Below are 16,171 nucleotides of genomic sequence, written 5' to 3' on the forward strand. Positions count from 1 at the left end.
CTGCATACTAGGGAACACCTGAATTTTTTTTTTCCAGTTTCTATCCTTCTTCATGAACCAGGTGGATTTTTCAACAATATTGTTAATAAGGTTTCAGCTCTTTAACTTCACAAACATCAACAGATGAAAGAATTTAAGGAATGTAGATGTTCAAATATGGGCAGAATGGTGAATGTTACACAGTGTAAAATGGCCACTTAAACCAGCCAATGACAGGTCATAAGCCCTGTAGATACCTAGACTTCTATATTGCCTTCTCTAAAATGTTCTTTATCTCTGTTGTAATATGTGAATATTATATATATATATATATATAAATGTAAGTATGGCATTATATCCTTGTCTGTCTATCTGCCAAGATACCATGTTTGTAAAAGTGTGGCTTTCTATCCTCTTTGTCTACTCCTTAAGAGTAGTCTGCTCGATGGTGACAGATAAGTCGTTATCTTCTCGGCCAAAGTTCTTTAATAATTATTACTTCCATTCACGATATAAGCCTTTGTGTTTAAGCAAAACTAAAATCCTCCAGGTTAGAAATATTAGGTTGATTAAATATTTGGTGAACAAGTGTATAAACATACAAATGCCTTGGTGAATAAATGTTCGGCGAAGAAGTGCTGTGACTCGGCGGTGAATTATCTCTGCAAAGAAAAGGCAGGGAACAAACTGCTGGCGAACAAATTTGTGAACTTAGTTTTTCAAACGACAAGACACCTTCTTTCTTAAAACAAGTTCAAATAAATCTAATGCGGTCCCATCAAAATGAAAACTTATCTTTTATCAGTTACACCATTTTTCTAAGGTAATTTAGTGCTTTCTATCATGTCACTATGGCTGTTCAACGTGTATATCGATAACTCCATGAAAGAACTGAAAGGCTTAAGAATGGGAGCAAAAATGGGTGATTTAAATGTCAATTGTCTTTTGTATGCTGACGGTGCCGTGCTTCTTGCTAACAAGAAAGAGGAACTTCAATTCTTGGTAACAAGAGTCTACAATGTATGCAAGGAAAGCGATTTGCTGATGAATGGCGATAAATCGAATGTGATGGTTTTTGAAAGAAATGACAGTATGACTTAATGTGAAATCAATGTGAATGGAGTTATACTAAAACAAGTAAAGGAATTTGTGTATCTGGGAAGTATGTTTACTAGGGATGGAATGACTGAGAAATATATGGAAAGGAGGCAAAATTAGCAGTTCACAACGAAGTCTTGGTCCCGACGCTGATGTATGAGAGCGAAGTACGGACTTTGAAAAACAGGGATGAAAGTAGGCTAAATGCTTTTAAAAATGTGATCTCTCACGTGAATGTGTGGTAAAACTATGTACGATAGATGCACAAATGTTGAGATCCGTACATTATGTAAGGCTGAGACAAGCATTATCAACAAAATCAAGAAAGGAGCTCTGCGCTGGTTTGTACATGTAGAGCGAATGGACAGCGAAAGAACGGCTAAGAATATTTACAATGCAAATGTTGATGGATGCAGAAATAGAGGAAGACCGAGAAAGACATGGCATGACCAAATCCAACAAATACTTGAAGATGGACATGTCAAAAGTCGGAATAATCGGCGTGCGTGCATGAGAAGATGTATGAATGTAGAGGAAGCGAGATTGTATGCAAAGATAGAGTGATGTGGCATTCTATCCTCTCTGCCTACCCTTACGGGAAAACAGCATGATGGTTTGTTGTTGTTGTTGTCTATCAACTGCAAAGCACTTATATGACAGGCCAGTAAATATATTCTTTGAATTCATTGTCAACAATGACAAATTTATACTTACTGTATTTTTCAGACCGCAAGACGCACTTTTTTACTCAGAAAATTCAACCAAAAATTAGTGCGCATTTTATTGTCCGCAAAATATGGTACTACCGTGTGACCATCAAATAATTAATTTCTCCCCAATAAATCAATTCTTTATTCTTACAAATTATTTTATTTACATTATATGCATCACCCATTGTTAATATATTTTTTTCATATTTAGATTAGATAAAACCGCTGTATGTTATCAACATACATATAAAAAAGTCCGGATTTACAGAATACAAAATAATTTATCCATAATTACGAGAGTAGTGTTCATACTTAAGTAGTAATGTAAAAAATAGTCAAATAAATGATTATATAGCTGTTCCTCTTTCCAAATTTTGCTTAATCTCAATAGTATGTTCACCATAGAATCTTTCAAGTTTTTTATTGAACTTGGCATTCCTTTCATTGATGTAATCTATGTCCGAATCATCATTGTGCGTCCTCCTCCGGGAATACTTCTGCCTCCGAGCGATCTGTTGCTCCACATCCTCTACCAACTTATCTACTGCCTCCTTCTTGTCTTTATGTGTTCCTTGCAGGATAACATTCGGTCCGCCGTAAAACGCATCACCTAATTTCTGCTTTTCTCGTTCATACTGATCAAAATTAGGTGCCCCCATGTTTTTTACCAAACGGTTATACTGCCTAATTGTTGCTTGTTCGTACGTAGAGAAACCTTCGTCGGGGTTTTTCTTCTTTTTCTTTCGTTCTATTCTCTCAGCATCGAGTGCTGAAATTTCGAGCAATTTAGCCTGATCATAGTTCACTCCCATTGATTTTGCCTCCTCTCTTGACTTCTGATCTAGTAATAACCATTCAGCTTGCCGTTTAAGCGATTCGTGGTTGGATGGCAATTTGTTCCGCGCATCCTCAGCGACTACTTCTTGGTGGTTATGGTTACGGGCTTCATTTCTAGCTGAATGTAGAGTCTTTAATCTTTTCATGCGTTCTGCTTGTTTTTCTGCGAAAGACTTTGCATTCGAAGTTTGAGGTTCAGCGTCGCCCATCGTGAATTGAACGATTTAAAATAATTACTATAACGTTAATATTAGAGTATTCGTTATTCACTATATTCTATTAATTGTCTCAAACCAAACCAAAACAATCAATACTGACAATTTGACATTTAATTCATACTGACTCACATTAAATTTGCAATTTGTCTTGTCTGCAAATACAAATTTCTATCTAATACAGACGCTTCTTCTTCTTCTTAGTTTTTTATTGGCTTTTTCACCTCCCAACTGGATGTTCTAGCCAGTGTAGAGTTTCAAATTTTCAAACAAACAATCACGCCATTTCCCCGTAGGGGTAGACAGAGATGATAGAACGCCATATCACTCTATATTTGCATACAGACCTCGCTTCCTTTACATTCATGCATCTTCTCATGCACGCACACTGATTATTCCTACTTTTGACAAGTCCATCTATAAGTTTCTGATGGCACTTGATCGTGCCATGTCTTTCTCAGCCTTCCTCGTTTTTTGCATCCATCAACATTCGCATCGTAGATCCTTTTAGCCGTTCTTTCGTTGTCCATTCACTCTACATGTCCAAACCAACGCAGCACCATCTGATAAAGAAATAAGAAATAGAGTTTTCATGCAGGTTTTGTTCTCGGGATAAGAGCATAGGGAGGATTCTTTTTTTTTTTAGGCACTCAGGGAATCAAATTCGTGGGCAATACAATATTGTTTTGTCCCAATAGTCAACCATTGCTATCAAAATAGACGCCCAGATAGCAGTTTAAACTTGCCTCAAGCTTGTATCAAGTTTGAAGTATCAAGAGTTCAAGATTGACTCAAGTTTGAGATTGCAACTCTGTAAACTTGAGGCAAGTTTAAAGCAAACTTCCTAGTTACCTTATCCAACAAACTTGCATGATGTTTGGATTTATTTAGCAAAAAAAAACAAAAAAAAAACAAACAAAAAACCAAAAAAACAAACAAAAAAAAACAAAAAAATTGAGAAAAAAAAAATTAAACAAAAAAAACGAAACAAAAAAAACACAAACCAAAAACCACGAAGCTTCTTAAAAATATTAATATTAAATAAAATATCTTGTTATTATTACTCAGTATATTTATTTTGAATAAATAATAAAAATTATGGGCTATTTTTGCCAAGAAAGTCAGATGATGTGATGACAAATAATTCATGTCAATTGACTGGAGATCAGAGTCCGGTGCATTCTTTTGTCTCTCAACTCTGAAACAAATAAATAAAACTGTTTTATAACTTACTAGCTTTTCGACTAGCGGGATTTCTCATGGTTAAAAGTATCCGATATTCGAATCAAAATTTGTTGCAACGGAGGGAAAACATTTTGGGAAGGAAATATGGAAGTCTAGGTATTTACTGGGCTTATGTACTGTCATTGGCTGGTTGAAGTGGCCACTTTACAAATTGTGTAATATTAAGCGTTCTGCTTATGTTTAAACATCTTCATTTCCTCAACTCTTCCATCTGTTAACTTTTGTGAAGTAAAAGAGTCTCTGGGGTTAAAGTATTGGTTTATTATATCGATATATTATCAACAGCCCTTTCGTTCTGTAAATAAAACATAATTCAATCAATTCAATTCAATAATAGTATAATGTTTGTGATATTTAATAATTAATCAGTTTAAACTATTGTAAGCATTATGCAGTGGATGAGATATTAATATCATACTTACTTTTAAAGAACTCTTGACAAAACGGTTTTGTCGAGTGACAGTGCTACCAAAAACTCATTTTTAATGTTTTTTCCTCAGTAGCATATCAATAGTTTATCCTTTAAACTGAATATTAACACTTCGACAATATTAAAAGTTTTAAAATCACCGGAAAAACGTCCAATGATAGATGCGTAATTAAAGAACCGCGCATCACAGACTACAGATATCTTACCATCCTTATCCGCGCATTATAAATGACATGTAACCCACGGACAAAAACGGTGAAATATATAATTTTTCTATGACTTTGATAGTATTGCCAATCTGAATGTTGTTTGGAATTAACCACTTTTTTGGATATTTGTCATGCACTAATTTAATTCGGCAGCCTCCGCGATGTAGCGGTTGGCTCACACATGGAAGGTTCTGGGTTAGATTCCTGGTGAGAACACAAAACCTAAATGTGATTTTCTTAAGGCTGGGCGTACCGTGCTGTAATTCATCACTGAAATTGGGCCTCACGGCCTGTTGTGGTGCCAAAAAAAATCCGTCTAGTAGAAAAGTCCTGGGATTAAATATAACAGTTTAAATAAAAAAAATAAAAAAAGGAATTCTCTCCATATTTTTATGTATTTGGCAATGTGTTGATCATCACTATATGACTTTCGGATTCTGAAATACCATTCTTGACATAGCAAGATTCCATCAAGTTTTGTCAAAACTTGTCTCTTCAAATTTGTCATAACAATATTCCAACAACTTTTGATAAAAACTTGTCGCGTCAAATTTTCCTTATTCATCTTAAATCAAGTTTGTACCAAGTTTCACTGCTATCTAGGCGGGCAGGCCTTATCCGCGGATCAATTATTTCTTACCCCCACTACCAAAATGTTTGCAAAAAACCTTTTTATTTAGTTCATCTTTTAACAATTCCAATACATCTTGGAATAAAATCAATAATAAGAATTAACGTAACTCGCTCGTAACAAACGGCGTAGTGCATTTATTTTCGCAGCTCTCACGTGTGAACTGCGGCCGAAGTTTCGTTTTGTCCCAGCGTTACATTCTGCGCGGTCGAGACTGTTCACAAATTGTCATTATTTATTTTATTATCCACATGTAAAAGGCCGTTTACACATGGATAATCTAATATAGTTTTGTCCCAGGACTCGTCCATTTTCCACATGTAAACAATACTTTATTGACCCTCACCGAGATTTAAAAAATACAATTAATTTGTGGTAGGTACCTATTTCTATTTTATTATTGTCTACTGCCATTTGGTAATGTGTATTGTCAATGTTGTCAGTTTGACGTTTTATTCGATAAAAAGCAGCATTTTCGTAAATGTTTTGATTCCTTTAATTTTTTATTGTTGATGAATTGAATTTAAACGATGTCGGTTCCTCCTCAAGCATTTGTTAACCGCAATAAAAAACACTTCCTCGGAATTCCGGCGCCCCTTGGCTATGTTGCCGGAGTTGGAAGGGGGTAAGTTTTGAAATAAATCTTGTTTTAGAGTATTTTACAATTCAAACATTGATCTGTAAATCACAAACTAAATTTTATTTTCAGTGCTACTGGATTTACAACTCGATCTGATATAGGACCTGCGCGAGATGCCAATGATGTTTCGTAAGTGTCATATGTTTTCTTATTATTTAAGTGATGTCCAGCCTTTATTTATTCATTTTCCTTCTTTCCTATTTATTCTCCCCTTTCTATGACGGTATTGGGTTGGTTATACATGGACTGCTCAAACTGTCGAGAAGCAATAGCTAACTTTGATCAACCGGTGTAAAGTGCTTCGACCTCTTATGGCAAATTGTACCATTCTGTCCATCAGTTTATTAAATTAATCATTGTGTAAGGATTTTATGTTGCTATACTGTAAATGATTGCAGCAATCAATATTATATTAATGTGCTTAGTTCAATGTCTGTGTATACAACCCATAGCTCAAGATTATTTTTTTTAAGTGAAGAAAAATAAATATTTGAGTTCTCGTTATTTACCCAAATATTTCAATTTTCAGAACATTTCTTAAAAGTCATAAATAACTTGTGCTGGAAAAATGGGAATCGTGTTGTAATAGTACCGTGAGTTTCCAACACTACAATGGGACTATAACCCGGTTGACTGTCTCAAAATTGCAATCCACTGTGAATAAATATACCTAAACGACATTCATAGTCCTTGCTGCATAAAAATTGTCTTAATTCCACTTCAAACATAATTTGAGGAGCAACACGTCAAACCTTATTTTGTCCACATTAGTATTTTTCTTTTAAAACGGAAAAAAACTGAGATTTTATTATTTAGGCTATATTAAACTAAGTTTATTTCTACATAATACCCCAAATACCTTTAAAATGGTATAGAATTAAATAGACAGATTATATAACTTTTATTTTAGGAAATAATTTAAAAAGTGTTGTTAATAAAACATTTTTTGGGGCGACCACATGAACAAAATGCATTTTGATGCGACTTAATGGTGACAAAATGCATTTTGATTAAACCACTTTTAAGAAAATGTGTATTTTATTCTGAAAAAGATATGTTATGGTAAAAATATAAATATAAAGTGTTATACCTAACATAAAATACAACATTTGATATTTCAAGTTAAATACCCCCGAATTAAAAAAAAAAGTCAATTTGATCAAGTCCGGTCCCTTAATCTAAGGAGTTGCATCGATATTTCTCTTCATTACTTTCATTACAACTGTAATTCTGATGAATATTGAGTATCCCTCATAAAATTGCAACTCGCCCAAATCCTTCCAATTGACTATTCTTATCCAAATCTTGTCACAGAGGCCTCCAAGAGGTGGCCGGAGGTCGCTTGTCACTTTTGTAACAAAAATCTGTCATAACCCAATTTTGCCCTGTGATGGACAAAATACGATGTGTTGCTCCTATCAACAATTTACTTATTCAAACAACTTATGTTTAACAATATTTTGAGTTTGTCCAAATTTTTGTAGACAAGAACTAGATTCAACTCCCTGGGGAGCTGTTTATATTAACATATTACAACAGAGATGAAGAACATTTAAGAGAAGGTTATATAGAAGTCTAGGCATCTACAGGGCTTATGACCATATTAAACCAGCCATTGACAGGTCCCCAGGGAGTTGAATCCAGTTCTTGTCTACAAAAATTTGGACAAACTCAAAATATTGTTGATAAATTACCTGGTCCATGAAGAAGTATAGAAATTGAAAAAATAATATTTTCAGGCGTTGCCTAGTATGTAGGTGAAATAATTCAATTGGATGAATCTCATCCGCATAAATAAAGGTTTCAGCTCTTTAACTTCACAAACATCAACAGATGAAAAAATTGAAGGAATATAGATGTTCAAATATAGGCAGAATGGTGAATGTTACACAGTGTGTAAAGTGGCAACTTATGTTTACTTAAATACAGATTAAATTTTCAGTGAAAACAATCAATAGTGAGCATATACTTATATTATTACTTAAGAGTTATTTTTATATGTCCAGTGATGATAGACATGCTCCACCTCCAATAAAGCGCAAAAAGAATGACGAAGAAGATGATGATGAAGACTTGAATGACTCAAATTATGATGAATTTTCTGGATATAGCGGCTCTTTGTTTTCAAAGGTAATAATTTTATTTAAATATAAAAAAATCCCAACTAAAAAGAAAACTCCTTTTTTTTAGTAAGTCGAAAAGAAGAAGAGTGTAAATAAAATTGATTAAGTAACTAATTTGTTTAAGAACATGTTTAAGAAGAATATGTTTTGAACATATTTTTTTATGAACTTTTCTTTGGAAACCAAACTCATTTCAGTACTTTTTTATTTTTAGGATCCCTATGACAAAGATGATGCAGAAGCGGATGCTATATATGAGGCTATTGACAAGCGTATGGATGAAAAACGCAAGGAATATAGAGAGAAACGTCTTAAAGAAGATTTGGAAAGATACCGCCAGGAAAGGTAAATAATTTTCTAACACAATAAATCCTAAGTTTTTTTAGTTAATGCCATATAAATATCCCAATGAAGTAATATTTAAAATGTCTGAGTGCACTTAAACATTACTGTTGTACACACTTAAAATTGACTACCTATATTCAGTAGAAATAAATACAGATGATTTAGATTCAATACGACTCATTGACAAACGGAAGGATCTTCATTACGTGTTTTAATAAAAATTATTTAATTCACAGGCCGAAAATTCAACAGCAATTCTCAGATCTAAAGCGAGAGTTAGTTACTGTATCCGAAGACGAGTGGGCTTCTATTCCTGAAGTGGGTGATGCTCGTAACAGAAAGCAGAGGAATCCTCGCGCTGAGAAGTTCACCCCTCTCCCTGACAGTGTGTTGTCCCGCAACCTCGGGGGAGACACCTCCGGCAGCCTGGACCCTTCCTCTGGTCTGGCTTCCATGACCCCCGGTGTGCTGACTCCGGGGATGCTCACACCTACAGGTATTTTATTAAGTGCTGGTATCTTCCACCTGGCAAATCATATTTATTTGGAGAAACATTCCAATCGATGTATCCAAACTGGAAAAGCATCTCCACAAATCTCCCAAAAACTGATAAACTTTTATCGTATGCAACAGAAAAGGCTTTAATAAGGGAGTAATAAAATATTCACACAACTTTGAAATTTACTGTGCTCAATTGAGTTCTCTACATAATAAAAAATAAAATATTTTTAGTTTCACTTTTATTTGTAAAATTTTAGATGTGAGTCTTAACAAAAAACGGTCACTGTTGAAAAATTTTTATAAAAATTGAAAAAAAAAACCATGTAAGACTTTTTTATTATAATTTAGTGTACTGTTGAAAATGATCTGAGAGAATTCAAATTTTAACAAATTTAGAAGTCATATTTTTTAAATCTAAAAAAAATCAACCTTAGTCGAAAACTTTTTATAATCCAAGGCTCAGTAAAATATGTAAGTACTATATTCACATTTTAGAAATCCTTTGCTTTTATGAAAATTAATTTTCCTGGCCAGGTTATTTCTTAAATTGCTTTTTTATGTTTGACTTAGTATTACATTCATATGTCAATACCAACCAGCAATAACCAGCCACAAAAGCTGCTCAAGGCAGCACAATATAAAATTGTATATCGAACGTTCTGTATCACTACATACATACCTAATTAGTACTTATTGTTTTGGTCATAGATCTCTCAGTTTATTTTAATATTTGATTGATACAATTGTATCTTTATTTCAGGGGACATGGATCTTCGTAAAATAGGCCAAGCGAGAAATACATTAATGAATGTGAAATTATCTCAGGTAAAAAAATGTGTTTAATTTTACATTTCTTTTGCTTTTTTAAGAATTACATTTTTGTGTATTTTGTTAAAATTACTTTCTCATTTTTAACAGGTATCTGATTCAGTAACTGGTCAAACAGTTGTAGATCCCAAAGGCTATTTGACCGACTTACAGTCCATGATTCCAACATACGGAGGTGACATTAATGACATAAAGAAAGCCAGACTCCTATTGAAGTCAGTACGGGAAACTAATCCTAATCATCCCCCCGCTTGGATTGCTAGTGCTCGTTTGGAAGAAGTTACAGGTATTGCTTGAATCAGAAATAAATATTATTATTTTAATCACTCCACAATCAATACACAATAATAATTATGGTATCACTTCTACAACAATATTTGTATATTAAAAAGATGAAATATGTAAAAAATCAGCAGGAAATGGAAATTTATGTGGTTTTGCTTTGTTCGTGCACCTTTTTTCAAATATTTTAATTGAATTATATTACTTTTTGTCAATATTTAGTATATTTCCAAGCGACTAGTTTTAATTTACATTTTCTAAATTTGTTGTATGGTACGTTATATTGATTATGGTAATTTTTAGGAAAAGTCCAATCTGCTCGTAATCTAATTATGAAAGGTTGTGAGGTAAATCCGAGCAGTGAAGAGTTGTGGTTGGAAGCTGCTCGCCTACAACCACGAGATACGGCTCGAGCAGTTATAGCGCAGGCTGCCCGTCACGCTCCCACCAGTGTACGCATATGGATCAAGGCTGCTGATCTAGAGGTGGAGACTAAGGTTAGTCACAAAACATCTGTTTATAAATAGTATACAATAGCAAAAGCTACACAATTTCATAATCAACAAAGTATGTATATCATTAGCAATGCTAAGATTGCAAATTTGCACTTCAGCCAATTTTAATATACACAATAAAATCTTAATATATAAATACATTAATTTGAAAATGCCCTAATAAGGCAAAGGATTGTCTACTTAAAAAAATAAAAAATAATAATTCAATTTTAAAAATAAATTTAAGAAGAAATAAAATTAGCAGACTCAAATCAGTGTTTTTTTTAAAAATATTAAAATTCGAACATGGAGTTCTACAAAATAATGACACCAACTCAACACATTAAAGTTATTTTAACCGGAGTATATACTTCTAAAAGAGCGAAGGTAAAATTGTGTAAAATTAAGTAAGTAATAATAAAATTGAAGCTGGTATTGAACCACAGTAGTTCCATTTATAATACCACTTTAAATCTTAAAATGATGTTTCATAATTATTTAGCCACAATGAAATAGATTTTTATTAATATTGCATCAACTATTATTGCATTGCTCACAGCTTTATCATATCTGTAAAATTCCATTGTACAAAGTATTCGTTTTTATAGAGAACATATTTAAACATCAAATTTATCTTAATTTTTTTAAATATATGTATTGTCCACCTCGTGGTGTAATGGTCAGCGCATTTGCCTACCATGCAAGAGGTTTCGGGTTCGATTCCTGACATGGTTGAAATGGTTTGACAGGCGTCGTGGCGCAGTTGGTTAGACGGCCGACTGTGAAACTGGCATCGCGGGTTCGATTCCCGCCAGTTGCAAGAAAAAAATTCCATGAAAGATTTTCTTCTCAATTGGTCTGGGTGTTGTGGTGAATTTTTCACTACCTCCTTCCATATCTCCTCTTTTCCACCTGCTGACAAGCCTCTAAAATAGAGGCTTAGCGGATTATTCCCTTTAAAAAATATATATATATATTTATTTTAAAAGGGTGTTTTTACACTAGAATTCTTCGTAGTCCCTGGACTGGCACCTAAAGCGTAAGACTGATCATCTTACCTGCATGTGACAAAAAAGATCAAGCTACGCTGCGAATGCAGTGCTCTATGTAGCATTCGGTGCGGAAAGGGAATGATGATGATATATATCATTATTTAATTTAATAGATTTTATATTCGTGTTTTAGTCGAAACGAAGAGTGTATCGTAAGGCTCTAGAACATATACCAAACTCTGTGCGGTTATGGAAAGCTGCAGTGGAACTAGAAAACCCTGAAGATGCAAAAATCTTGCTATCGAGAGCAGTAGAATGTTGCCCCACTAGTGTGGAGCTGTGGTTGGCCTTGGCACGACTGGAAACATACGAGAACGCTAGAAAGGTGCTCAATAAAGCGAGAGAGAATATACCCACCGACCGCCAAATTTGGGTTACAGCTGCTAAATTAGAAGAAGCTAATGGTAAGAACTTTATCACAAAGATGGTTGAACAAAATTCCTCGCTTCATTTTCATATATTTATGTAGTTGTATTGACATTTATCATGCTAAAAATATACATTTTTGACACAGATATTGAAGAGATTTTTTATTGAGATAGAAACAAAAAAGTTTTGAGAAAGGGCAGTTTTTTATGATAGATAGTTTTTAAAATAAGAGCAGAATAGCAGATGTACACAGTGCATAAATAATTTTAGCTTATTCCTCATCCTTAGCTTTGTAAAGAATTCCATCCTTCTTAAAAACATATCCATATGTATAGAGATACACATCATCTTTTTATCAATAGTTACCATAATTATTTCACCTTGCATTTTTTTTTATGCTGTCATATATTCAATTTGTCTTCAAATTAGGTATTTATGTTGATATAAAATTTGTTTGCAGGAAACAATAATATGGTGGAGAAAATCATTGATCGTGCTATAAGTTCATTAAGTTCCAATGGTGTTGAAATAAACAGAGAACATTGGTTCAAAGAAGCTATGGAAGCAGAAAAATCTGGAGCTACAATGACCTGTCAGGTAATGTTTTTTTTTTTAAATCAGTTTCATCAAGTCATTGGTATCAGTGGAAAATGTTTTATGTATCTTTGAAAATAGATTTTCTGTTTTGATTCTTTATTTTTTTGCATAGCTTATTTAGTATTTTTAATATTTTAGGTTATCGTTCGCTCAATAATAGGACATGGAGTTGAAACAGAAGATCAAAAACATACATGGATGGAAGATGCAGAACATGTGAGTAGTTTTTATTTGTATGCTAGGCTTCTGCATTCATCTACATTTCATTTCAAATATATTTTGTTGATGATTGTAATCGCTGATACAATTTAATGTTGGTCTGATTATTATGACTTCAGTGCACGACCCAAGGGGCGGTGGAATGTGCTCGTGCAGTGTACGGCCATGCCCTGAGCGTGTTCCCCTCCAAGAAGTCTATCTGGCTGCGCGCTGCTCACCTGGAGCGCTCCCATGGCTCCCGACCCTCGCTGGAAGCGCTCCTACAGCGCGCTGTTGCTCATTGTCCCAAGTCTGAGGTCCTCTGGCTCATGGGTGCCAAATCCAAGTGGATGGCAGGTAGGAAATTATAATGTACAATTTTACATTTGTAATATCAATATGTAATTTTTTCAAAACTAATATAATTTTTTTTTTAAATAACTCAAAAAAATTTACAACCAAATTGATAATAAATAGGATTGGAATACATGTTTGGATATATTCTGCATCTACAAGATTGCTTTGGTTTTATTTGCTCATCTATATTATCTAGAATATATATTGTATCTATCTGGTGCTTATAGGCCTCCGCGGTGTAATGGCTAAGACGCTTGACTCACTCGGAAGGTTTTGGGTTCGATTCCCTGTGAGAACACAAAGAAATTAAAATAGGATTTTTTTCAAGCCTGCATGTTTTGTGCTGTAATCCACCACTGGACCTCGGACCTACTGGCCTGTGTGGTGCAAAAAATTCAATTAACATGTATGAATATTGTGCAAAATACTTATTATTTATAGTTTAGTACTTACATATTCTTAATGGCAACTGCTTTTGTATCATCATGTACAGTTTACATTTTTAATGTACAGGGGATGTGCCTGCTGCACGAGGAATATTGTCTCTGGCCTTCCAGGCCAACCCTAATTCTGAAGAGATCTGGTTAGCAGCTGTCAAACTGGAGAGTGAAAACCAGGAGTATGATAGAGCCAGGAGGTTATTGGCCAAGGCCAGAGCTTCAGCTCCTACTCCTAGAGTAAGTCCCGAAAATTTAATATTTTTTAAAAGAATGTACATAGTACATTTGCTTTGGAGAGTTTTTTTTTATTGTATTTTTTGCTCTAGGTTATGATGAAATCAGCCAAACTAGAGTGGGCACTCAATAATTTGGACGTGTCTCTTGAGCTTCTGGGTGAAGCTATCAAAGTCTATCCAGATTTCCCAAAGCTAGTCATGATGAAGGGACAGATAGAAGAACAGCTCAAACAGTTAGATAACGCATATAATTCATACAATACAGGGGTAACTATATTTTTTCAATCATTTATACATAATCTTTTGTTATATTGTTACTTTTTTCTGCACCACAACAGGCCAGGAGGCCCAATTACAGTGGTGAATTAAATCTTGATTTGTTTATGATTTATTTTATAATTTTTTATGTTTATTCTAATAGATAAAACAAAACCCAAATTCTATTCCACTGTGGACCCTCCTATCAGCGCTAGAAGAAAAACGTGGCTTTATTACCAAAACACGGTCAATCCTGGAAAAGGCAAGACTAAAAAATCCGAAGGTTCCTGAAATATGGTAAGAGGAATTCATGATTTTTTTATTGATTATTTTATAAGAGCAATTATCAGCCAGCAAGGTATAATTAATCTCATTTTACACCATTGACCCATATATCCTCCAAAATCTTATTTCACTTTATTTTTTGTTCACTCTTTACATGTAAATATTTTGAACTTTGCATTTTGATTATGAAATTCTAATTTATCTTATTAAACAGTGCAGTTATAAAATATTTACATACATTTTTAGGTTAGAAGCCATTCGTGTTGAAATTCGGGGCAAGCATCTTGAAATAGCAAATACTTTGATGGCGCGAGCCCTTCAAGATTGTCCAAACTCCGGGTTGCTTTGGGCTGAGGCTATTTTCTTAGAAGCCAGACCACAGAGAAAAACCAAAAGTGTAAGTAAAATGATTTAAAAACTATGTAAGATATATGATTCCATTATTATACTTTTCTAAAATTATAATGCCATATTTCTTTAGGTTGATGCGCTCAAGAAATGTGAACACGATGCTCATGTACTACTCGCAGTATCCAAACTTTTCTGGTGTGAAAGAAAACACCAAAAATGTCGAGATTGGTTCAATAGGACAGTAAGTATTAAACCATATTCAAGTTAAGTTGTAGCCCAGTGTAGGATTGGTTAACTAGAATTTGAGTATATTGATTGATTCTAAACTTCACAAACACAGGTAAATTTATAAGTGTAATATAACTTTCTCCTTTATTCTAAGTAATATTGGTTGCTAAAAATACAAAATTTGATTTACTATGTATTCAAATTCTTTTGTCTTTTGACTTTTGTCCTGTCTTAAATTAGGACAAACAGTGAACGTAAAACATGATAAATAAATTGTAATAACATAAAATTAAACACTATTTCTTTTATTTTAAATACCATAGAATATAATTAATGCTAATTTATCCAGTTTTGGTGTCAGTATTTTCTAATTTTTTTAATATTTCAGGTAAAAATAGATCCCGACTTTGGAGATGCCTGGGCTTACTTTTACAAGTTTGAGTTAATGCACGGATCTGATGCCCAGCAAGAAGATGTGAAGACACGATGTAAAACAGCAGAACCTCATCACGGAGAACAGTGGTGCAAAATTTCTAAAAACATTACCAACTGGTGTCTCAATACTGAACAAGTATTATTACTAGTAGCAAAAGATCTAACAGTTCCTACGTAAACAGAATTCAAACTGCGGTGTATTGACATTAAGGTGGTTATCTCTCGGCGTGGGAGTATACAGATTGTTTTATCAAGGAAATGTTTAGTCTGAAAAAATAATTCACAATAGCTGGACAGTTTAGTTATGTTCATATTAATTGGAGACCTTTGACGTTACTAGGAGAATCATTTTGTAATGTAAGCTGTTTAGTGATCACCAAAATTAATTGGCTATCGAAGAATTTCAAGTTGCTAATTTCATATGTATTTTACATAGCTTTAGAATTTTCATCATATCAACTCAAACAAGTAAAAATGAGGATCAATTAATTTTCAAACCTACTTATAAATTTTTAGGCTGCAGCGTGATCTTATATTACTGAAAGTACAATTACTTTAATTCAATTCTAAATGTAAAATGTGAATATTAAATTAAATCTTCATTGTGTGTTTTTTTTATTACTTACTGAATATTTGTAACTTGTATTTGTATTTGTACTGAATACTATTGTGTTACAAGCACAATAGTAAGTAGCAAAAATTAATATAGTTTATTTTCTGTAATCATTTTTCCTAAAAAATAAAGTATGAGTTTTGTTTTGATAAAATAATGTAAATAAAAATATAAGTTTCAATAAA

The 16,171-nt window shown here is 33.5% G+C and overlaps 2 protein-coding genes across 2 annotated transcripts; one reads left to right on the top strand and one right to left on the bottom strand.

Annotated features, from left to right (window-relative positions):
• Positions 1–1,905: 1,905 nt before the first annotated feature.
• Positions 1,906–3,015, bottom strand: LOC148285053 (pre-mRNA-splicing factor Syf2). Its single transcript, XM_088230466.1, has one exon. It carries the CDS (start codon positions 2,831–2,833, stop codon positions 2,135–2,137), a length of 699 nt encoding a protein of 232 aa, XP_088086592.1. The 5' UTR covers positions 2,834–3,015; the 3' UTR covers positions 1,906–2,134.
• A 2,752-nt stretch (positions 3,016–5,767) lies between these two features.
• Prp6 (pre-mRNA processing factor 6) lies at positions 5,768–16,171 on the top strand. The gene is made up of 18 exons (XM_088230486.1): positions 5,768–5,979; positions 6,064–6,123; positions 8,001–8,124; positions 8,332–8,462; positions 8,699–8,958; positions 9,724–9,788; positions 9,882–10,077; positions 10,377–10,570; positions 11,753–12,023; positions 12,449–12,585; positions 12,724–12,801; positions 12,924–13,140; positions 13,654–13,817; positions 13,907–14,083; positions 14,238–14,371; positions 14,606–14,756; positions 14,841–14,951; positions 15,327–16,171. Exons 1-18 carry the CDS (start codon positions 5,885–5,887, stop codon positions 15,549–15,551), a joined length of 2,790 nt encoding a protein of 929 aa, XP_088086612.1. The 5' UTR covers positions 5,768–5,884; the 3' UTR covers positions 15,552–16,171.

The sequence above is a fragment of the Micrasema longulum genome, unplaced genomic scaffold, assembly GCF_059751315.1.
Source record: "Micrasema longulum isolate JH-2025_06_02 unplaced genomic scaffold, ASM5975131v1 h1tg000066l, whole genome shotgun sequence".
NCBI classification, from domain to species: Eukaryota; Metazoa; Arthropoda; class Insecta; order Trichoptera; family Brachycentridae; genus Micrasema; species Micrasema longulum.

Coding starts and splice junctions, on each gene's coding strand:
- LOC148285053 (XM_088230466.1), bottom strand. CDS start 2,833: ATGGGCGACGCTGAACCTCAAACTTCGAATGCAAAGTCTTTCGCAGAA.
- Prp6 (XM_088230486.1), top strand. CDS start 5,885: ATGTCGGTTCCTCCTCAAGCATTTGTTAACCGCAATAAAAAACACTTC. Junction 8,959..9,723: donor GGGGATGCTCACACCTACAG/GTATTTTATTAA, acceptor TCTTTATTTCAG/GGGACATGGATCTTCGTAAA. Junction 13,141..13,653: donor CAAATCCAAGTGGATGGCAG/GTAGGAAATTAT, acceptor TTTAATGTACAG/GGGATGTGCCTGCTGCACGA.